We start from the raw sequence: 24384 nt of genomic DNA on the forward strand, positions 1-24384 counted from the left end.
CTGTTTATATGGTTTGATGTGGCTGTCAGACGGTTAGACAGAGATGTATCCCTGGGCAATGGGGGGGTAAAAAAACCTCCATTGGCAGCCCTCTCAACAGCAGTGTGTACGGCGAATTGGAACAGTAAAAGTGCAACCCAAATATTATACACCCGTGCATCAAACACTATCAGCCTCTCAGTAAGGTAACACTCTCTTAACCCTCCCCCTTATCTCTCATTTCCCCTTTCTCTCTCCTCCTTCTCCCTCCCCCTCTTACTCCACCACTCTTCTGCCCCCCCTCCTTCTCTCCAGGCACAGACCCCAGGATGGCCAGGAACCCCAGAGCCGGTGAGTAAACCCACTGTCTCCCGTTTCAATCACATGCTGCTGTAATTTTCCAGCCCGCTAGATGTTCACCTCGCTGCTGCCAGTCTGTGACGAATGCCTGCCCCGCTTGATACATAATGCTGCTGCTGCTCCATTCATGAAGAGATTGAGAGCCCTGGCTATATAGTACATGAGTGGACTACTGAATAAAAATGGATGTTGGTCTATTTCACTCGTCTTTCTTTACCCTCTGTGTTGAGGCGTAATCCTCAAACGGTTTTGCGCATGTTACATTTAATTTCAGATGAGAGTTGATAGTTGACATTGCATCAACATATGACACTGGATGATGAACAGTGTAGTACATGTCATCTGCCTTGGCGTTTGCACTTTTGGGACTCGAGAGTCTAAAGTTCTTCCTTAGCATGTGAGCTGACCAGGGAAAACCCACAGCCTTGTTGGGCTCCTGTACCTGTATGTCTGTACATCTACTAATGTAATCTGTTATGCTGTTCATTTCCTGCCCGTCAGATTACGAGTGTTTCTTCCGGTTGGAGGCTAACACTTTAGCTCAGAGCTTCCAGTCTCCAGGCTTTCCAGATCAGTACCCGGCCCAGTCCCGCTGCCAGTGGCAGATCAGAGCCCCGGAACAGAACGCCATCTCAGTCCGCTTCTCCCACTTTCACATAGAGGACGACTGCTCCGATGACTTTGTGTCCATATATGACTCACTCAGTCCGGATGAGTCCCAGGCCATCACTCAGTGAGTGCTCTCACAACCACTACTGTGATGATGATGATAAATAATATGAATAATGCATTGATTTTTTTATTAGTGCATTTCATGGAGCTAAAGACTCTAGTACCGGGATGGTGATGAGAGAGGCTGAATCAGGCCAATGTTTGTCATAATGCCAATATTCTCCACAGCCCAAGGAAATCTGTGACCAACTCCATCTTAATATCAGCAGTGATACACAGACAAGTGAATTCAATTGTAAGATTGCAAATTTGTGTGAGACATTGGCTTTGTTCAATCGAAGGTGGTTACCTGGTGTCTAGGCTAAGTGTAATTGATAGGTTGTTGTGCTGCGAGAATGCGGGTTTGTTTCCAATCGATAAGGAAGTCAACTTCAAACTTGCTTTCTTTTAGCACAATAAATAATATATTCTTCATCCTACCAAGATACATAGACAGGTTAAAGAATGATTTTTAAGCAAAGTGAAATATGGGTTGTGTGTGTCATTCAGTGGGTGAATGGACAGGACAAAAGATTTAAGTGCCTTTGAACGGGGAATGGTAGTTGGTGCCAGGCGCACTGGGTTTGACTGTGTCAAGAACTGCAACGCTGCTGGGTTTTTCACGTTCAACAGTTTCTTGTGTGTATCAAGAATGGCCCACCACCCAAAGAACATCCAGTCAACTTGACACGACTGTGGGAAACATTGGAGTCAACATGGGCCAACATCTGTGGGCAAAAGTGGGCGGTACAACTCAAAATTAGGATGGTGTTCATAATGTTTTGTACACTCAGTGTATCCCACTTGTTTACAACCTTTTATTAATTTAGGGTCCAACCAAGACATGCATACTACCAGTACCAACATATGCTTACTTAATGAGGAAAGAAAGTACAAGTGTGTCATGTAGTTTTCCAGGATTCCCAGGAACATCACTTTGTATTTGGCCCCAGTGGGAATAGAAAAACGTGGGAGAAAACGGTCGTTTTGAAGTGTAGCGAATGCTGTGGACTTCATTCCCAATACATCATTGGTGATTTTAGCCACTTGTTGGGATCCTGATGCATTTAGCCCAGCACGTCGTCTTTCATTGTTAACATTGGGGACCTTCAGTGAGATTGAGTTGGCTCAGAAGGACCTCTCTTTTCCAATCTACCAGGGGTGCCACCCAGCAGCCATGCTGCTGTGTGTAATTGTGGTTGGTTGTCTGTTGTGGACTCTGTGGGCGTCCGTCGCCTTCTCTCTCCCCCACTGTGGCAACCTGAGTGCAAATCAGTGGGGGCTATACTGCAGGCAATTTCAAGTTCCAAACCCTTCGCCCAACAAATGCGGGTAGCCAGGCGCTGCATAAGATTTTTATATTGCTGCTCAGCCGATCAGCTTTATCCAAGGTGACACCAGGTTTATGAGAGCCTTAATACAATAGTTTCTAATGGCATTACGTTGCTGCAGGTAGATGTAGTGCTGCTCTTGCAGCGTTTCGCTAACACACCTGTTTGACTTTGAAATGCTGTGTGTCTGAGCGGGCAGGGCTATTTTTCTTCCCTTTAATAGTTGACTTAATGATTTTTGATATGTGGGTTCTCAACAGTTATTTAGACATTTCAAATGTATTTAATGGGCTCCTTTGGGTTTCTGATTCATGTGTTTTATTAAAAGAGTACTATGTCACTTTAACAACACAGTGTAGATGGTATACTGATGGTTTATGCCGTTCATGCCTGCACCACATTCTGTCAGTGAATGAATGGAAGTCTCACACCTTGATCAGTGTTGCCCAGCCCTGACATTGATTGTCTCAATTTCCTGTATGACTCACCTCCTATAGCAAGTGTGGTCAGAGGCCTCCCAGCAATCCCCTGGAGGTGGTGTCGTCCAGTAACATCATGCTCATCAACCTCATCACCGACAGTGCTGTCCAGAGGCCCGGCTTCAGTGCAGAGTACTCAATCATCCCCCTAACAACATGTAAGATAACATCACACTGTCATCCCCTTACCAAGATGTACAATGACAATGCCAGTCAAACAGTCCATATTTCACTAAGTTAACATGATGAACACTCTAATGACCCCATTTTAGCCAAAAGTTGTGGAGGAGTTCTGAGTGATGCTCAGGGAAACTTCAGCTCTCCCCATTACCCCAGCTTCTATCCCCCAGCCCTGGACTGCAAGTGGACCATCGAGGTTGGTGATCCTGTATCATAGCCCCTTCTGTTACCCCCCCCCCCTCTCTCTGTTACCACTCTATTTACCCCTTCGCTCTCTGGTCCCTCTCTCTTGTCCCCTCTTTCCTGCACCATCCATAGCTCTGTATGAGGGGAATGCTGAGGCTGCAGAATGTCAGCCAGGCTGTTCAGTACCTCTTCCATCTTCATATGTCCAATTGCAGCAGCAGTCCTTAAGGCTTTGTGTCTTGGGGGAGGAGGTGGGTTAGGTGTTCTCTCTGTTATTGTAGTTTGAGTTCCAATTCCCTACACCTCCCACTTGGTCCCATTCCCCTTGTGGATTACAAATCATCGAATTGGTGTAAGCAGGCTTGAGGGACCACTATATTTTGTACACCATTTATTTAGAAACTATGAGGAGGAAGGAACAAGTGCGCACCTCTAAGGAGCAGGGCAGAGGGGAATAGTGGTGGCATTTTCCAACTCTTAGGACTCACATGAACACAACCCTGTCTCAGGTCCCTGCAGGGAAGCAGGTACGTGTGAAGTTCACCATGTTCCGTATGAAGGAGCCGAGAGTGGACGTCAGGGTGTGTCACAAAGACTACATAGAGGTCATGGGCACCAAGTAAGAATTGTCCTCTACTTACTGGAGCTCTATAGAACAGTATGACTTTATTGATTATCACAGGATAAAGGAAATGTGTCCTCTGCTTTAAACCATCACATTCCATTGACATACAATGCCAGTATTTCCACTCAAATAAACGTTGTGTGCTTTGTTTCAGGTACTGTGGGGAGCTGTCTTCTCTGGCCCTTACCAGTACCACCAGCTCTCTGGCTGTGATGTTCCACTCTGATGAGTCCTTCACAGACAAAGGCTTCCAGGCTCAGTACAACGCATACGATCCTTCCAACCGTGAGTGGTTTCTCTCTGCTGTTTATATATGACTCTGGATTGTATGAAACGTCCTATGAAGGTGTTACCATTTTATGGTGCTGTTTTCAATCTCCATGGCAACTGATATGGGAGTGGTGGTGCTATTCAAGTGAAAGTTGCTATATGACAGAGTTTTAGTGACGATTACAACTGAACTAGTGCCCCAAACCCAGTGGCACACTGACTGACACTCAGCCAGAGACGGTTCAATGATGGAGGTTTACAGACTGCAGCTCTGACATCACAGGTCCACCAATCACCATGAGAGTGTGTTCATTGTCTGTTTTATCAGTCAGGAGCACTTCTAGTCTCTGTCTGTCCCCTCCACTCCCCTCGTCCCCTCTACCCTCTGTAGTGCTGCTCTTTCAGAGTTTGGGCCATAATGGATTTCTAATTGCTTTGATCAATAGGGACGAGCAGATTGCAACAAGACGGATGGGCCGGAAATACACTGTCATTCCCTCACACGCCTTCTGTCACTCGCTCTCTCTCATCGCTCACTCTCATTCGCCTCTTCCCCCTGTCTCCCTCTCTCCCTCCTTCCTACCTCATTCCCTCCATTCTGTTACTGTGTGCAGCTTGCCCCAACCAGTTTGCCTGTGGCTCTGGGTTCTGTATCAAGAAGGAGCTGAATTGTGATGGCTGGAATGACTGTGGGGACATGAGTGATGAAATGAACTGCAGTAAGTAGATTCTGGCCTTGCTTGGCCTCACCTCACCCCTACCTCACTCCCCTCCCTCTTTTTCCCTCACTTCACGTTCACCCCTCCCTACCTCTCTTCTCCCTTCAACCCTTCCTCACTGACCCTTCAACCCTTCCTCACTGACCCTTCAACCCTTCCTCACTGACCCTTCAACCCTTCCTCACTGACCCTTCAACCCTTCCTCACTGACCCTTCAACCCTTCCTCACTGACCCTTCAACCCTTTCTCTGACCCTTCAACCCTTTCTCTGACCCTTCAACCCTTCCTCACTGACCCTTCAACCCTTCCTCACTGACCCTTCAACCCTTCCTCACTGACCCTTCAACCCTTCCTCACTGACCCTTCAACCCTCCCTACACATACTTCTCACAATCCTGTGTGTGTGCATGTCTGTGTGATAGAAGCCTCTGACACACTGGACATTTCTTCTTGCTATTTTCAGAATGTGAAAAGGACCAGTTTGCCTGTGACAATGGGATGTGCAAGCCCAAGTACTGGGTGTGCGACCGTGTCAACGACTGCGGTGACGAGAGTGATGAGAAGCACTGCAGTGAGTAGCCTTCTCGTCGGCCAGACCCTCTCTATCTATGTAATGCCAGTCTGCGGGCTATACGGACCGCTAATGCCATGCTAATTGTGCTAACATTAAAGGCACTAATCGGTGGACACTGGCTCCTAGCTCGGCTGTGTGTGGTCATTACTTTATCAGTAATGTGGCTTGTTGGAAGCCTTGCCCAATTTGCTCAGCCTTCTGTCTAGACTCTTAATCATGTATAATGCATTCAGCCTTTTAAAACACAGAGCAGGGGAGAGATGGAGGGAGAGCAAGCATCCAGTCTGACCACATCAGTAAAAATGTCTCTCTCTCCTCCCCCCTTTCCCAGGCTGTGCTAAGAATGAGTGGAGGTGTGGCGACGGGACCTGTTTGCCTCAGGATGTGGTGTGTGACACTAAGATGGACTGTGTAGACGGGAGTGACGAGGCTTCCTGTACCGTCTGTAAGTCAACACACACCAGACTCACTCATTGCGTGACAGGACACACCTCTCTTTTGACATAGATTAGCTATGTTTATGCTGCTGCACACACTTTTCCTCACATTAAAAGCCTGTCACTCCTTTTCAATCTCAGTTTTGTGGATAAAGTGGGATGTTAGACTCGACCATCTCAATCAATACAGCCAGTCAATGTTAACCACAGCACCATCACTATGTATGGTGCACTGCATTCTAATGCCTGACTGATTTGGAGTGTCTTTTTCATCAAACCTGGCCAAGCACTGAAATAGGTTTATGAAAAATGGGATTTTTTTAAATATCAGAAATGTGTTGTCTTATGATCTCTTTGTGGGTTTTGACTTTTTATTTTACATTTTTATCCACGTCTCTCTCTGTGCAGCTTCTGGTATCTGCTCTGACTTCAGCTTTAAGTGTAAGAACGAGGCATGTGTGAACAAGGTGAACGCTGAGTGTGACCGGGTCAAAGACTGCACAGACGAATCAGATGAGGAGGGCTGCGGTAAGACAAGACAACCCAGCAGCAAGCTCTTTCATTCCTCCTCCTCATTTACCTCTACACTCGCTTCCTATTCTCTGGGCATCTCTCTCTGTCTTTGTGAAAACATCCATGAGTTAGCATGTACTTTTAGAACTCCTGTTTGATGCAAAAACCTCGACTAGCACATGAAACCAGTTGTAAATGTATCATTGTCACTCCGAACAGTGAGCTACAGGACAGAAGGGTAGTGGGGCTGGGATAACGTATGACTGGCTACTTGTCTACAGAGCACCAAACAAGCCGGAGGGCCTCCATCCAGCACTTTTATTTATTTCATTCTTCTTTGGAGAACTATTGACATCTGTGTGAATATTTTTGTGTTTTTCCTTTCCTACAAGCCTCGGGGTCTGGCAGTGTTTTTGTGATAAGCAAATGTCGGTACCTTATTATAATTTCAACGAGCCGTGCGGTTCAGCGCCAAGGCTGCGGTGTCAAGTTGAAGTTATTTTCTCCTCCTCTTCTCTCTGTTCATTAACGCTTGTCTCACTCTTCCTCTCCGACATACCTTCCAATAGACTGTGGCATCCGGCCATACAAGCTTAACCGTATTGTGGGCGGGGAGAATGCGCAGCTGGGGGAGTGGCCCTGGCAGGTGAGCCTGCACTTCCAGACCCGTGGGCATGTGTGTGGCGCGTCAATCATCTCCAACCGCTGGCTCCTGTCTGCCGCCCACTGCTTCAAGACCATCAGCCCTGAGTGAGTTCCACATACACAACCACTGCTCCTCCTTCCTTACTCTTCCTTCCTTCCTTCCTCTCTGCTCCTCCTGCCTCTCTGCAGGTTGTCCTTCCTATTGTTTCAAATGTCCTCCCTTCATCCTTCCCTCCGCCTCGCTTTTGTTCTCTATGCCTCTTTTTTTAGGTCTGTCTATCCCGCCATGCCTGTGGGTAGTTTATGACTTCTTTACCTGTACTGAAGCTTCTTTCAAAATATCCAGCCCTGTATGTGTACATGGCCCCCTCTCGCCTCTATCTCCCACCTCCCTCTACTCTGCTTTCAAACAACTTTTTTTTTCCTTTCCCATGCTTGGGGGTAGTTTATGGCCACTCTGCTGTCGTTCATCTACTTCACTGAGTTAACTTAGTTTGTTGGTGCCCCATTCTCGTTATTATTATTATTCATTATTCCAGAGGACATCGTTTTAGGGATCCTGTTAGTATTAAATGAACAAAGGGGCTCTTCAATCTGTAAAGCTGAAGAGTTCCAGGTTCCACAATAGAAATGTAAAGGTATTGAGCCAACATGTGCAGCGTTTACCATGAATGCATTCTCCACTAAAGTGGAAACATTGCCTTTACATTTCAATCACGCTGTAAAGCTGAATTTCCTCAATGCGGATTGAACAGAGCCCTGCGAGTATGATGGGTAAACGGTGCTTTACACAACACAGGAGTTTTGATCCACAGCACAAGGACTGAGAAATTACCCCTTGATTATACTGTTTAGAAGAGATGCTTCAGGGCCACATTTACATCGAAGCAGCTTTATAGTGTGTATATACTGTGTGTAATTAGCTGGGCTGCCAGTAGGTGGAGCACTATCCCTGCACTAGAGTGTGATCTGGCACCGCTGTGTTGGGATGGATGTGGTCTTTTCCATTTAGAGCCAGCCACTGTAGGGGATAATGTAGCTGTGCACTGCGGCAGTTTCATGAACAGTACAGAGATTTACAGAGTTCTGCTGCTAGCATTGGTTCCTCTCACAATCACACAGTCAGCTTGGAAGAGAAACGGCTTCCTTTGTGTTTAGACAGCATTCTCTTATGCTGTGGAGAGGCTCTATAGGAGTAGCTCAAGCTCATATCCTATAGCAGCAGTAGGCAATCTTAGACTCAATCTTACACGGCCGATTCAATCAATTGAGTCTTTATTAAAGACTAATTAGTTCATTATTTGAATTAGGTGTGTTGCTGCTTTGGCCGGAGCAAAAGCCTGCCCCCACACTGGCCCCTTTCAGATAAGACTGCCAGCCCTTGGCCCTGTAGGCTGGTTAACATGCCCACAATCAATTCTATCCACTCTTGTACTTTGTAAAAAAAAAAAAAAAAAAAAAAAAAAAAAACACTTTCAAGTGAAATTTCAAAGGCAGAGAGGCCAGCAGAATAACTGAATAATGTTAACATTCCATGCTCTCTTTCTCTCTCACACACCGCCTCTAGAAACCACGTGGCCTCCAACTGGCAGACGTACAGTGGCATGCAGGACCAGTATAAGCAGGATGCTGTTCAGAGAAGCTCGGTGAAGACCATTATCACCCACCCAGACTACAACCAGATGACCTATGACTACGACATCGCCCTGCTGGAGCTGAGCCAGCCGCTGGAGTTCACCAACACCATCCACCCCATCTGCCTACCCGCACGCTCCCACCTCTTCCCTGCTGGCATGTCCTGTTGGGTTACAGGCTGGGGCACTCTCCGCGAAGGAGGTGGGCGATCATATAGTTACACTGTTGTTCTTATAGACCTAGGTCATATACAATACATATGTTGAATAGTTCCAAATGCTAATGTTGCAATTGATTTAGTGCATGGGTTCAGAGTTAACATGCATTTACTTCTATTTCATGCTACAGAACTGGGTCATACTAGGGATGGTCATTTGAAATGTTTTTACTGTTAAGAGTACTATCATTATTCTTTTTTTGTACTAGAGTATTAAAGTTAAAAAGGTATATTAGAACACACTTGAGGAAAATATGTGCATGTTTATCTACATGCCAACAGCGTGCAAAAATGCCTAATTTATCATAACCTTCACAGATAACATGTTCTATATAGCCTAGTATATTCAGTCAATAAAAAACCAAGTGCCATTTTAGAATCATTAATTTGAAACTATAATGAGCTGTATTACCTGCTCGGCTCTGGCTTCGCCTAGCAGTGGCAACATATAAAAGAGAGAACGCATAAGGAAATAATCTTACTGCGATTTCTAAACGCAGATCTAAATGCTCGGCATCAGACTGCTTCACTTGCGCTTCTTCACTCTGAGAATTCACCAACTGGCATTCTGTCAGCAGACAGCACTCTGACTGATTTGTAGCTACTTTTCTCGTAGCTTCCTTTTCTCTGGTAAAATGCGAGATTAACTTCAAATAAAACATTCAATTAAGAAATGGAGCTGATAAACAACACTAGAAATGTATATGATGGCAATGCATCATTTTTGCAAAAAATGACCTTACTCATTGGAAGCTCATTTAATTGTGTGGCTGCTAGCCGAATAGTGTTGCACTTCGCATGTCATCTGATGAAAATGAAGCTATTTCCTGATGAATGTGTTGTGCAAATGTATTTTCTGTGAAGGATGTAGTTGCTCAACCCTGATCACTCCATTGAAGAAAAAACACGACTTCCAACATAAAACGCAGGTGAAAGGGTTTAAACTCCACCACCTATCCCGGTGTTCGGCCTAAGTAATCCACATCTGTGCGCAGGCGAGCAATACTGACAAGACGGAGATACCAGACATGTTGCCATAAAACTGGTAAATATGATTGATAAACCACAACTTCATCATCACCGCATAGTTTGACCTCTCAAAACAGTGTCTCCACTACAAGAAGGAGAATGGTATGCCGGACTAATACATTGAATTAACAGAAATGACCCTAACCAAACATTCTAGATTAATGGGGAAATTGCAATGATTAACGGGAGCCTACATTTACTGCTTGTGATACTTTTGAGATATAGCTGTGAATTCATACATTTTCACATACAATTCACACCATGAAAACAATGATTGAGCATGAATTGGCGGGAGAGTGTACATGGAGAGAGATGCCCACTACCGAAAATCTCTGTTTAAAAATTGATTTTTGACATCCATTCGAGTACTCAATTACTCATGCCCATTCCTAGGTCATACATGTTGAATACTTTAAGATAGTTGAGCTGTGCTTGATTTAGTATTAAAGGTCTCATCTAGACCAGCACTACTGTTCTCATACGGCAGACTTGGGTCAAATACTGTGCATTAGGTCAAGTATTTCATATGCTCGCGCTGCACTTGATTTCGTTTGAAAGGAAAGGAGCCAAGAGACGGTGGGAAAGTCCAAGAAAGTGCTGAATCAGCTCACCTCACATACTAACCATTTGGCATAGTATTTGACTCACTCAGGTGTGTTATATAACTCCTCTGTGAGATATATATATATATATATATACACACACCTTTTATATCTCTCTTTCTTCTTGGCATTCTGCGCTTCCCTCATCTTGACATACCTCGCGCTTTCTCTCCTTCCCTCCCTCTTCATCCCTCTCATCTCTCCCATCACGGTGTCTTTCCCTTCATCGCCATGGCATCCTTCTCTTCCCTTCATCCCTCTCTCCTCCTGACGTCAGTCTTCCCTCACCCGCTCCCCATTTTCATTCTCAACCCTCATCTCTCCCATTCATGACATCCCGCTCTGTCTCCCTTCATCTCTCATGACGTCCCTGTCTTCTGTCACCCCGTTCCCATTCCTTCTCCCTCATCTTTCATCCTAATATTTTCCTCATCTCTCTCATGTCATTCCTCTTGTTCCCTTCATCTCTCCCACATCTTTTTCCTATCATCCCTCTTTCATTACACCTTCTTTCTAACCCATATTTCATACCAGACCTCCTCCCTCTCTCTCCCTCTTGAGGAATCTCTTAACTGCCCATTAGCCAACCCAAAGCCAACTCATTAGCACCTGGGTTGTAGGCAGTAGCTAGTGGACATGAAGGACGTGTCCTGCTAGTTATAACCACGTGTCCTCTCTTTCTCGTGGCGGTCAGGTGCCATAGCACGGCTGCTGCAGAAGGCAGAGGTGAAGATCATTAACGACACGGTGTGTAACGTGGTCACCGAGGGTCAGGTCACATCCAGGATGCTCTGCTCCGGCTTCCTGTCTGGAGGGGTTGACGCCTGTCAGGTGGGAGGGATACGCATGGCAGGCTACATTATCACTCTACATACTACACACAATACAAAAACTTGCAATTATAAACAGAAACATATGGCATACACCTACGTCTTAAAACACTCCTAAACACGTTTCCTTTGTGCCCAATGTAATGTCTCTGTCCTCTGTTGCTCTCGTCACTAGGGAGACTCGGGGGGTCCCCTGGTGTGCTTCGAGGAAAGTGGGATGTGGTTCCAGGCAGGCATCGTGAGCTGGGGTGAGGGCTGCGCTCGTCGGAACAAGCCCGGCGTCTACTCGCGTGTCACCAAGCTGAGAGACTGGATCCGCAAGAACACGGGGGTTTGATGATGGAACACGGGGGAGGGGGAGGGACAGCGGGTAGACAGTTTGGGGGTCTGACAGAACAAGACAAAAAAATAAGGAATATGGAACATTGAGTCTGATTGAGGACAAGTCCCCCCATGATGACCAGAGCTATCTATCCATCTAGCCAGCCTCAACCAGCCTCCGACACCCACTGAGGGCCTGCATGGGGCTAGCTACTGCTCAGATGAATGATTTCAAATGGGTTTTGGATTAGATTTTTCAATGTTTTTATGCTGTACTGATGCAACCCTGGTTCTCAAAGGCTCCGAGAAGCAGCAAGACTCCTGCACCTCCATCAATCATGTCATGTTCCACTGGTTTGATTAATATTCACCCAGTGTAAATAATGGAAGATGTATATTTTGAAGATGCACTTTGTTTTTAAGTGGTACAGTATTTGCCAAATCTCCGCCATTGCTATGATGTGAGATCACATCTTCTGTTAGACAGACATACCAAATTAACTGAGGGAATTAGAATTGGAACAGAAGTAGAATAGTTAGTTGTATTTTTACAATGTATTTCTTTCCCAGCTGTTTTCACCTGCCAATTTTCACTTAAAGTGCCTTGACAAGAACATGGAATGTTTTATAAGTCAGTGTGATACCGGTGATATTAATTCCACATTTTGTTACAGCCTGAATTACAAAGGGATTAAATATAAACTAACATCACCCATCTATACACAATACCCCATGATGACAACGTGAAAACCTATTTTTAGAAATGTTTGTACAGAAATATCTCATTTACATATGTATATTCACACCCCTGAGTAAAATCATGTTATAATCACCTTCGGTAGGGATTACAACTGCGAGTCTTTCTTGGTAAGTCCCTAATGAGGTTTCCACATCTGTATTGTACAATATTTGCACATTATTCTTTTCAAAATTCTTCAAACTCTTTCAAGTTGGTTGTTGATCATTACTGGACAGCCATCTTCAAGTCTTGCCATAGGTTTTCAAGTCTATTTTAATTTAAAACTGTCATCTTGGTAAGCAACTTCAGTGTATATTTGGTCTTGTGTTTTAGGTTATTGTCCTGCTGAAAGGTGAATTTGTCTCCGAGTGTCTGTTGGAAAGCAGACTGAAGCAGGTTATCTTCTAGGATTTTGACTAGCGCTCTTCCATTTTGTGTCCCCCCCCCAAAAAAAAAACTCCCAAGCTCTATCCAAATGACAAGCATACCCATGATGCTTGAAAATATGAAGTGTTACTCAGTGTTGTTGGATTTGCCCCAAACTTAACTCTTTGTATTCAGGATATACACTACCGTTCAAAAGTTTGGGTCACTTAGAAATTTCCTTGTTTTTGAAAGAAAAGCACATTTTTTTTGTCCATTTAAAATGGCATCAAATTGATCAGAAACACAGTGTAGACATTGTTAATGTTGTAAATTACTATTGAAGTTGGAAAGGCAGATTTTTTTTATGGCCGGCATCCCTGAGTCGCCTCTTCACTGTTAACGTTTAGACTGGTGTTTTGCGTGTACTATTACATTAAACTGCCAGTTGAGGACTTGAGGTGTTTTTCTCAAACTAGACACTAATGTACTTGTCCTCTTGCTCAGTTGTGCACCAGGGCCTCCCACTCTTTCTATTCTGGTTAGATCCAGTTTGCGCAGTTCTGTGAAGGGAGTAGTACACAGCATTGCACGAAATCTTCAGTTTCTTGACAATTTCTCGCATGGAATAGCCTTCATTTTCCAGAACAAGAATCGACTGGCGCGTTTCAGAAGAAAGTTATTTGTTTCTGGCCATTTTGAGTCTGTAATCGAACCCACAAATGTTGATGCTCCAGATACTCAACTAGTCTAAAGAAGGACGGTTTGTTTGTTAATGAGCACAACAGTTTTCAGCTGTGCTAACATAATTGCAAAGGGGCTTTATAATGATCAATTTGCTTTTATAAAATTATAAACTTGGATTAGCTATTACAACATGCCATTGGAACACAGGAGTGATGGTTGCTGATTGTGATGGGCCTCTGTACGCCTATGTAGATATTCCATAAAAAAACAGCCGTTTCCAGCTACCATAGTCATTTACAACATTAACAATGTCTACACTGTATTTCTGATCAATTTTATGTTACTTTAATGAACAAAAAAATGTGTTTCTTTCGCAAACAAGGACATTTCCCAGTGACCCCAAACTTTTGAACGGTAGTGTGCATTTAATTTCTTTGCCACATTTTTTTTGCAGTTTTACTTTAGTGCCTTATTGCAAACTGGATGCATGTTTTCCAATATTTTGTAGTATTTTTATTCTGTACAGGCTTTCTTCTTTTCAGTCTGTCATTTAGGTTAGTATGGTGGAGTAACTACAATGTTGGTGAGCCATCCACAGTTTTCTCCTGTCATAGCCATTAAACTCTAACTATTTTAAAGTCACCATTGGCCTCGTGGTGAAATTCCTGAGCGGTTTCCTTCCTCTCTGGCAACTGAGTTAGGAAGGATGCCTGTATATTTCTAGTGCCTGGGTATATTGATACACCATCCAAAGTGTAATTACTAACTTCACCATGCTCAAAGGGATAGTCTGCTTTTTAATTTTTTTTATTTTTTTTTACACCCATCTACCAATAGGTGCCCCTCTGCGAGGCATTGGAAATCCTCCCTGGTCTTTGTGGTTGAATACTTATTGACTCTAGACATTTCACCTTTTCATTTCTAAAAACATAAATCCACTTTATTATGGAATATTGTGCGTAGGCTAGTGACACAATCACAATTTAATACATTTTAAAATCAGAAAATAACACAATGTGGAAAATGTCAATACGTGTGTTTGTGCACAACAGGCCATAGAGATAGATGTATGACTCATCTTGGAATCTGTGCCACTATAGTGTCTGTTCACACACGTATCAATGGTGCTTCCCATGCTATCTCTAGGGTTGGGCGGTATCCAGATTTCTATACCTTCATACTGTGCCATCCCGGGATATACAATATTACCAGCAGTGCAATTTATATTATTTTTCTTTGTTAAATCCGGTGTGCCTGTGGATGTATTTCAAGGCCTACCTTAAAAATCAGTGCCTCTTTGCTTGACACCATAAGAAAATCAACAGAAATCAGCTAAGATCTCAGAAAAAAATGTGTAGATCTCCACGAGTTTAGTTTATCCTTGGGAGCAATTGCCAAACGCCTGAATTTACCACTTTCATCTGTACAAACAATAGTACGCAAGTATAAAAACCATGGGACGACGCAACCATTATACTGCTCAGGAAGGAGACTCGTTCTGTCTCCTAGAGATGAATGTACTTTGGTGCGACAAGTGCAAATCAATCTCCGAACAACAGTGAAGGACCTTGTGAAGATGCTGGAGGAAACCGGCACAAAAGTATCTATATCCACAGTAAAACGAGTCCTATATCGATATAACCTGAAAGGCCGCTCAGCAAGGAAGGAGCCACTGCTCCAAAACCGCCATAAAAAAGCCAGACTACGGTTTCAAACTGCACATGGGGACAAAGATTGTACTTTTTGGAGAAATGTCCTCTGGTCTGATGAAACAAAAATAGAACTGTTTGGCCATAATGACCATAATTCTGTTTTGGAGGAAAAAGGGGGAGGCTTGCAAGTCGAAGAACACCATGCCAACCGTGAAGCACTGGGTTGCCGCATCATGTTGTGGGGGTGCTTTGCTGCAGGAGGGACTGGTGCACTTCACAAAATAGATGGCATGATGAGGCAGGATAATGATATATTGAAGCAACATCTCAAGACATCAGTCAGGAAGTTAAAGCTTTTTCGCAAATGGGTCTTCCAAATGGACAATGACCCCAAGCATACTTCCAAAGATGTGTCAAAATGGCTTAAGTACAACAAAGTCAAGGTATTGAAGTGGCCATCACAAAGCCTTGACCTCAATCCTATAGAATTGAGCTCTGTCAGGAGGAATGTGCCAAGATTAACCCAATCTATTGTGGGAACGCTACCTGGAACGTTTGACCCAAGTTAAACAATTTAAAGGCAATGCTACTAAATACTAATTGAGTGTATGTAAGCTTCTGACCCATTGGGAATGTGATGAAAGAAATACAAGCTGAAATGAAAGTGGTGATCCTAACTGATGTAAGAGAGGCATTTTTCCTAGGGTTAAATGTCAGGAATTGTGAAAACCTGAGTTTAAATGTATTTGGCTGAGGTCTATGTAAACTTCTGACTTCAACAGTATCTCAAAGTGCAGTTTTCAGACCACAATACTAATTTTAGACCACAGGGATCTTAGTCCAGGAGGGGATTGTCTGCTGCTGTTACCAGGAAGCTTGATCTTTTAAGCTAATGTTAGCCACTTAGCATTATCAAGTTAGCAAAACCTGGAAATAATGTATTTGGTACGTCTTCGTTAACTTAATAGTAATAAGATCTCTAACTGGCGAACAGTACATTTCATGTAATTTGACCACCACTTAAAATGGAAATATTTACTTTTTTGGGTACCTGATCAAATTCACATAAATGTGAGTTATAGATCGATCATTCTGCTTGAAAGCAAGTCTAAGAAGCGGTAGACCTGTTCTATGTGGGCTATTTCTATGCTTCTCGTTATTAAGTTTTGTTTTTTTCTCCAACTTTCCGTTTTGTATAACAGCATCAAACCACTGAAACAATATTCTTGGTTATGGAAAATGCTGTATATTTCACAGATGGTGCAATGATTCTCTGCACTATACTATCTTATTTTGTTTGTCACACAAACTGAAATTAGGCAATTATTTAGTTTTAGCAACCAGGAAATGGTGAAGCAGGAGTGAATCATCTCACAAAGCTCCTGTTTTCTTGTTAACAAGCACTTTTCTTGTTAATAAGCACTTGACTGGCTCAAACAGCTGTTTTGTGAAACTAGTACATGTATGCTTCATAGTGAAAAATAATGTTATGGGAAATGATGAATGCGATCTGCTTTATCTATTACCTAGTGCATAAGTTGAATGCAGATATTTATTTAAGAAGTACAAATATTCAACAACAACTCAATTGGAAAATCATACCGATCGTATTTCTAAATGCCCTGGGATACCGTATACTGTTCAAACCTCGCTATCTCCATTTTAAAGTAGTCAATTTTCTTTTTCATTGGATGATCGCTCCCAACTCTCGAATCTCCACCCAGTTGACTAATTTAAAATAGTGGAAGCCCTCAATGGCAATGCCCATGATACAGGGGTTATATCTATCACAATTCGTATATAAAGTTGTTTTGGGAAAGTTGCAGAAAGGCCACATGCTTCCACTTATATCAGTGCATTCGTAATAACCAAAGTATTACAAAACGTATATTTGATCAAATAAGAGGCACGTAGAAAATTAGCAATAAAATGTTTGTTGACCAAATTCGACACCTCATGGACTTATTTTCGTGGACAGATTTTGACCAGAGTAAAACCTCTCGCTTCGCCTCTTCCTCTCTGAGGGTCAATGGGCACAGTGCAATTTGGAGGTTCCTATCAATTCCTATTGATGCTTGGCCATTTTACTCACATTAGTATTCTATGAGAACCCCATATACAGGCTAGCTAAAATGGTCTCCATTTGCCAGTTGAGCTGAGGGTGATTCGGGTCTTCACTCCCCTACACACGGCAGCTCAAGAAAATCTATTGGGTTTAGCTGTTTGCACGGAGCAACACAATGAGTTCATCTCATCCCTCTCAAACAGTTGACTTCTTGTTGGACAATCTTGGTCCTGCTTTTAACTGTTCAGATTCTTCATTGGTTTTCTTTCACTCTGTTTTGTCTTGTGTTTGTACATTTACTGTGACTTGAAAACCCAAAGATCTCCATTATGTTTGTAAATGATGAAGTGCTGAAGAGATTTTAATTGTTAAAGGTTGAAGATATATTTTTTTGTATTCCTCATTTTTATGTAAAATATTTATGAATCCTAGACAATAAACATACTTTACCTGAATCTTCTGCATGTCAATTACCTCCATTTGTAATTGACTGATTCGTGTCTCTATAATTGTTTTAATTTTACCTTTATTTAACTAGGCAAGTCAGTAAAGAACAAATTCTTATTTTCAATGACAGCCTAGGAACAGTGGGTTAACTGCCTGTTCAGAGGCAGAACGACAGATTTGTACCTTGTCAGCTCGGGGGTTTTGAACCTGCAACCTCCCGGCGACTAGTACAACACTCTAACCACTAGGCTACCCTGCCGCCCCATAATAGTTATTGCATAGTAAGTATTATCTGAGTCTATTGTGGGGCCATGTCCCTTTACACATCAGCCTGTTGTGTATGTGGATCTCTCATAGCACTCATCTCCTCCCTGCTGTGACTAGCATGTCTACCTGGAGACGAGATGTAACGAGACCGAGGTGACAAGACAAGCTGATATTGTCACATTATACCTAGCTTTGTCACAGCAATATCCTGTTACCAGGGGAGCTGGGCGTGTGGGTGTAAGGAGGTGGATACACAGACAGTAGGAGATCTACAATCACATCTGTCTTCATTAAAAGCGACGCTCCAACACGGGAATAGGAGAATCAACATAGACAGCTCTTCTAATTTATGTATTCATCAACTTCGGTACATAAGCATCTTTGTTTGTACCTGTTCCCCCATGACATACGCACAGCACACACACAGCGCACACACACTGCACCTCCTCACCGGGCCAATGTACAGTACAGTACTCAAACCACGCTGGTTTTTATCTGAAATGGTTTTATTTAAATATAAATATGTGTACAAAGTTACAAGCAACAATAGCTCATTTTTAGCAAATAAAATCCTTAATACATTATTAAAAAAACAAAATGAACCAAACCAACAAATGGCAATTAGTTGTGTTCCCAAAAAGCATAGTTCATCTTTCTGCATTCAGTGATTGATGAACAACGGAACAGAAGGAGAGAAATTGTGGACCCAAATAAAACCAATCAAGATATAGATTTATATGTATATATAATATAAAGATACTTTACAGTAAATCAGCTTACAAGCTGTACATTAAGGCTTATATAAAATATAAAAATAAAGACGAGCGATGATCTTTTTTGAAATCACTTGGTTCACTTAGTGACGTTTGTTTTCCAATTGGGCCGACTGACCGGTAGCACGACCCTCGACACAAAATGGCAGTACAGGGTTCCAGTAGTGTCCAGAACCGGAATGCAACTGAGCCAGGTGCAGTAAGCAGTCTCTCAAACAAGCATAATGAACATGGAAAAGAAATGCTGAAGAGTTTCACTAGACACATCATCTGCATGCAACAGAGAAAGAATGGGCTTCTTCACCCATTTGTACAGTTGATCTAGTCAGTATTTCAGGGTAGTACTGTGTTATTGTAAACATATTGAAGCTACTTGATTGTGTCATAAAGACTGGAGTGTGGATGGTGTCTGAAGAGGGACAGTTTCACAAGTAGAACCCATCTTAGCCTGTTCAAGTTGAGACTGCACCTTGAGATTATTCAAGTTCAAGACTGACACCATTTTACAAACCACATTCTCTGATTGTTCTGGAAATAGTCTCCATTTAGCAATCTGGTAAACACAGAAGTAATACAGTACCCAGAGGAATTCATCTCTATCCCTAACTCTTTCAATACACTGCTATGTACTGTAGCTCACCATCTTTGGGTTTTTCCATTTCCTTTTCTTGTCCTCCAGAGTAGAACGGTAACACACAGGCTGTCTCTCTATTAGGTGAAGGCCAGGATACACATTCTCTCCATACCTCTCTCTGCTTTTACTCCCCAATAACCCACACACAAGCTAAACGTATTGTTTTGCTAAGCGGTTTATGGCTGCCATTGTGGAGCTCAGGCTTCTTTAAATTGATAGAGAGACACGAATGTGCTTAGAACTCCTTTCACATGCCGACAAACACCAAATGACCACAATGTGTTGACTTTTCTTTTTTTTTAATGAAGACGTCTGTATTTTTTATTTTGTTCATAGTCTGTTAGAAGTTCTATTTGTCTGAGCAGTCTGTTCTTTTTGAGAAATGTTAGCTAGGCTCCAGCATCCAGTTAGTTTAGGCCACCCAAAGTCATGAGATGCTCCTGTCTGGTGACTTCCAGTTTGCCTTCCTCCCATCCCCTCACTGGTAAAACAAAACCAGTGCCATGACAGAATAGCAGGCTCATCTCTGAAGTAGCAGACACTGTAGTAGATTATTTATTGATGGGGAATGTGAGTGGCACATCACAATCATTGACTCCATTGGGGCTCAATTGGAATGCCATTGGGACTCCATTGGGACCATTCAATCCCAGAATGACAACTGAATAACAAATAAGGAAGGCAATCCCTGTCACCTACATCTCCTTCCAAAACGTGTCCAGGAGAAGGACCAGCCATCCAGTTCTCTCTCCTCATGTTAGTCTGGCCACACTTCCTATAGAGATGACCAATGCTTCCCCTTTACATGGCCCTCCGTGCTCCACCCCCTGTTCCGCTGTCCAATCAGACGTGAGTCTGCATGCGTTGTGACGGCCGTCCATAGTCGGACTGCTGGGAGGAGACCTGCGATGATGCATATGAGAAACGGGAGGAGCTAGACACCTTGCTGGCCTGGTCCGATTGATCGTAGGCGTCCACCTTCTCGTAGGAGGCGGGCTTGACGTAGCTTGTGAAGGCTCGGCCGTATGTGGCGGCGGTGGGCAGGTAGGCAGAGCCGCTGTAGACTGGGTCGGTGGGGTAGGTGGCTCCGGGCTGGGCTGCCGCTGCCTGCTGCTGCTCGTAGGTGGAGCGGGCCCCTGTGGTGGTGGCGTAGCGGTGGGAGAAGTCGTAGATGCGGGGCTGTGTGGCTGCCACCACTGTGTGTTGGCCGTACAGCGGGCTGGGGGAGGGCAGCTGGGATGGTGTGTAGACAGGACGGGGGTTGGGCACGTAATCTGAGAAACCACTGCGGATCACCCGGTCCTCGTGAGCATGCACGTTGTAGTAGCCGTTAGTGGGGTCCTGAGGGGAGAGGAAATAACAACAGGGTGTTAAGTTGTTAAACCGCTTTTAAAGATACAGTATGTATATAGAGATATATAGACTTTTTCAAAACACCCAGCAAAACAGCACATGCAACAAATGCTCAAAAAATGTTTGCATTTTTTCCCATGCATGTATATTGTATAAACATTGTATAAGTGAGTGTTTCTCCTTACGGTTTTTACCTTGATGTCGGACCTCTCGTCCTCGTCCTCCTCCAGCAGGTCACTGTGTTCCGTCCGGGACGTCCCAGGAGACTCACTGCTGTTGGGGGCCTGAGGGGGAAACAACAGGCCCTACAATTACAAAGGTGGAACATCTTAGACTCAGACGAACATGAGCACAACAAAATGACTGTACTGTGTATCAGCACATCATCACAGTAATATACATTATATACTGTATATCTGTTATATAAAGATGAAAAGGTATTTGAAAACCTACTGAAAGTGATTGAACGGAGGCATTTACCATCGGCTCCTTGACATCCTCCTCATCATCATTGCCACGGGTAGCATTGTGGTCGCTGTGCACAATCTGAACTCTGATGTCACTCTTTGAGAGGCGTGTGCACTTTTTACCTGTGAGGATTCAAAAGAGACCGATGACTTAGAAACGATTCTAATACTGCTTTTCATGCCTGTTGCCTTTATAGAAAATGATTTGATTGTGCTCCTTTCATGAAGTTGAAACTAGCCATGCATTGCTAAGGGTTGGGGTCAGTTCTATTTCAATTCAGTCAGTTCACATTGATTGAAAAATATTGAGTGAATGGTAATTTACTGAATGTCAATTCATTTCCTTGAAAAGGGTGAATTGACATGGAATGTAGCCCAACCCCAGTATGGCCCATATCTGACCTTCGACCTCACCTTTTCCGGTGTGCCTGCAGCAGAGAGAGACCAGGGTGACGACACAGATAAGCAGGACACACCCTCCTCCCACCGCCGCCCCAATGATGATCATCATGGGCAGGGCCTCTGTAAGGAGAGAGAGGAAAAGAGAAAAGACTTGCTACTGATCAGAGACAGACAGGCAGGACTAGATCCAGTCTCCTATTCTAACGCCACTCTACTCATTCCCCCCCAACTAATCTCTGCCAACGCCTGCTCCTATATAAATACATCTGCAGTAAGTCTCATGGTCCCTCACACACACACACACACACACACACACACACACACACACACACACACACACACACACACACACACACACACACACACACACACACACACACACACACACACACACACACTTAGAGTCCCCTGCGTCCCCACAGCCTCGGCTATTGTGTTTAATCTCTCTGGAAGAAGGGTAACAAGGCCTGACATGCAATGAAGCAATAGACAGTAATCTAATTAGAGATTCCAGGAGAGAGATACGGCGCACCGCTCAACTCTCCCGAGACCCCGGCTGAGCTGCCTTGATGTAAATTGCTGGCGAGGACCTTATTTTTGGTGTCTACTGCAACAAAGTCCTTCCTTCCTTACCTCCACCAACTCCAGTGTGCAGAGTGTGTGTGTGTGTGCATGTATGTGTGTGTGTGTGTGAGTAAGTAAATTGTGGTTTAATAAATTTGAAGAGGGTGGCTCTCATACACTTAGAGAGAGAGAGGGAGCTAAGGGACCGCCGGCGGCTCGGCCCTGGAACACCTGTGGCCTGATCTAATTGACTTTAGTCCCCGATCAATATCTATGTTATGGGCCCAATGTATTCATTAAGGCCCACCATCTGCTGATTAAATTATATTGATTAAAATAGTATTATTAAGATAAGCACTCAATTGGAGTTCTGCTTTGACCTCATCTAACCCCTCTCTCTTCCCAGCACCGTCTCTCCACGGTGCTCGTCTTAGTGAGATTGGTCATGCTGACTGTGTGAGATGATAGATAATAAGGACCCCTGTCCAGTTCCTACCCGTACCTTGCTCCTTGAGGGTGACCAGCGCGGTGCCTGTGCCGAAGCGGTTCCATGCCGTGCAGTTGTAGCGGAGTAGGAAGTCCTGGGCCAGGGTCTCAGACAGGACCAGGGAGGACAGGACCCCGTGGTCGCTGGTCACCGTCTGGACAGAGAAACGACCGGAGGAGCCCGAGGAGAGGGTCACGTCTCCAAACGTCCACACCTAGTGAGAAAGATGGGAGATGAACAGCAGGTGAGTGGCTAGCAGCGCTGTCAGAGCTCAGATCAACCACTACTTCCCATGTTTAGATCAATCCCTCTAACCAACCACCCTCCTTCCCTCTCTCTTTCCTTCTCTCTATTTTCCTCCCTCTCCATCCACCTGGCTGACATTGCTAAGAGCCGTAGGTCTAAATTGCCTCCTACGTCTTGCCCTGGAGGTAAGCCCTGTCAGCCTCTAAGCCCTGCCAGACCTGTGAGGCTGTGCAAGATGCTCCTGTTGGTGCTGAAGCCTCTCTCCTGCTGCTAGGTAAGGTCAACAGGTTGCCTGCCTCTCACTCCCCCTCAGACCCTAATTATCCTCTGTCAGAGCTGCCAATGCACCCAGGGTCACCTGACGGGTCAGCCCACCGAGGCCTGATGGATGCAGCGCTAATTGAGCCATGTGGTTTGGCTGCAGCCTGCAGAAGCCCCCCCCCCCCTGAACCTTTCTGTTCTCTCTCTCTTTCTCATCCCCATTGAGTTGTGAAGGGATGATGTGTGTGTGTGTGAAGGTGGGGGGATTCAGTGTGTATTAAATGTGCACACGCTTGTGTGCGTGAGCACATGCACGCACACAAGCACACACACACACACACACACACGCACACACACACACACACACACACACACACACACACACACACACACACACACACACACACACACACACACACACACACACACACACACACACACACACACACACACACACAACATTGAAACAGGAAAGACAGGAAAAGACAAGAGGCTCACTTACAATCTTGTCAGGCGGGGGGCTGTTTCCCACCAGGCACTCTAGCTTGCCCTTGGAGTGCTTGACAGCGTGCTGTGTGGCGTCCGCTGTAATGATAGGTGGGCCTGGAGAGAGAGAGAGAGAGAGAGAGAGAAAGTGTGAGAGAGTCGTGGGGGAGAGAAAGAGGGAGATTTTGAGACATTGACATTTTAAACATAGATGCATTGTCAGATGGTTGACACATATGATGCTTGAGTAAACATTCTACATAGATAATACCAAAGGTGCATCTTTAAAATTCTACATCTAAAAGTCAACCAAAAACAACATGTTGAAAGTGGTATTGAATTAGCCCTATTTTCAGACTATTGAGACTCATATGAGACTTACCGTTGACAGTGAGCGAGACGTCCCTCTCAGCCACACCGATGCGGGGGACGATGGCCTTGCAGGTATAGGTCCCAGCATCCTCCTGGGTGACAGCCTTCAGCTGCAGGGTGTTGCCATTACTGAGCACCTGGGGAGGGAGGGGAGGGAGAGGAATGGAGGGAGAGGGGAAATCAGAGAGAGAGAGGGGTGGACAGGAGGGATAAGAGGGGAGGGAGGGGAGCGAGTGAGTGTCTTTTTAGCAGCAGTTCATTGGGGCAGTTGTTGCAGCAGAACGGATGTGGCCGTACGTACAGTCTCTCCAGCTCCTACACTCTGCTTCAGTTTAATTTAATGGTCGTGACAATGCTATGGCTTTAATCCCAGACATGAAGCACTCCAGCCACTGCTGCTCTGACTCCTCTGGAGTGACCATGCTGCTGTGGAGATTGTCCTAATTAAACGTTGCCGGCAGAGCATAACGTTATCA

The 24384-nt window shown here is 44.4% G+C and overlaps 2 protein-coding genes across 13 annotated transcripts in view; one reads left to right on the top strand and one right to left on the bottom strand.

The window, feature by feature from the left end:
- st14 (ST14 transmembrane serine protease matriptase) overlaps positions 1-14074 on the top strand; it is a 31744-nt gene extending 17670 nt beyond the window's left edge. For all 3 annotated transcript variants that reach the window (XM_064947894.1, XM_064947893.1, XM_064947895.1), the window contains 14 exons: positions 295-330; positions 841-1072; positions 2879-3018; positions 3133-3236; positions 3736-3845; positions 4006-4136; positions 4736-4840; positions 5304-5411; positions 5746-5859; positions 6260-6379; positions 6934-7114; positions 8577-8845; positions 11187-11323; positions 11498-14074. In XM_064947894.1, coding sequence (XP_064803966.1) covers positions 295-330; positions 841-1072; positions 2879-3018; positions 3133-3236; positions 3736-3845; positions 4006-4136; positions 4736-4840; positions 5304-5411; positions 5746-5859; positions 6260-6379; positions 6934-7114; positions 8577-8845; positions 11187-11323; positions 11498-11659 — 1949 coding nt within the window. In that variant the 3' untranslated portion in view covers positions 11660-14074. The remainder of the gene's footprint in view (positions 1-294; positions 331-840; positions 1073-2878; positions 3019-3132; positions 3237-3735; positions 3846-4005; positions 4137-4735; positions 4841-5303; positions 5412-5745; positions 5860-6259; positions 6380-6933; positions 7115-8576; positions 8846-11186; positions 11324-11497) is intronic.
- A 4283-nt stretch (positions 14075-18357) lies between these two features.
- Positions 18358-24384, bottom strand: part of LOC135522024 (kin of IRRE-like protein 3) — a 54595-nt gene continuing 48568 nt past the window's right edge. The window contains exons 9-15 of one of the 10 annotated variants that reach the window (XM_064947905.1): positions 23919-24045; positions 23553-23653; positions 22559-22757; positions 21505-21612; positions 21104-21213; positions 20818-20907; positions 18358-20611 (exon numbers count right to left, since the gene is read on the bottom strand). In XM_064947905.1, the coding sequence (XP_064803977.1) occupies positions 20114-20611; positions 20818-20907; positions 21104-21213; positions 21505-21612; positions 22559-22757; positions 23553-23653; positions 23919-24045 (1233 nt within the window). In that variant the 3' untranslated portion in view covers positions 18358-20113. Of the gene's footprint in view, positions 20612-20808; positions 20929-21076; positions 21214-21504; positions 21613-22552; positions 22758-23552; positions 23654-23918; positions 24046-24384 lie in introns of all 10 variants that reach the window. The other 9 variants (XM_064947906.1, XM_064947897.1, XM_064947904.1 and 6 more) reach the window with 9 other exon arrangements.

Source organism: Oncorhynchus masou, chromosome 30 (genome assembly GCF_036934945.1).
Source record: "Oncorhynchus masou masou isolate Uvic2021 chromosome 30, UVic_Omas_1.1, whole genome shotgun sequence".
Lineage (NCBI taxonomy): Eukaryota > Metazoa > Chordata > Actinopteri > Salmoniformes > Salmonidae > Oncorhynchus > Oncorhynchus masou.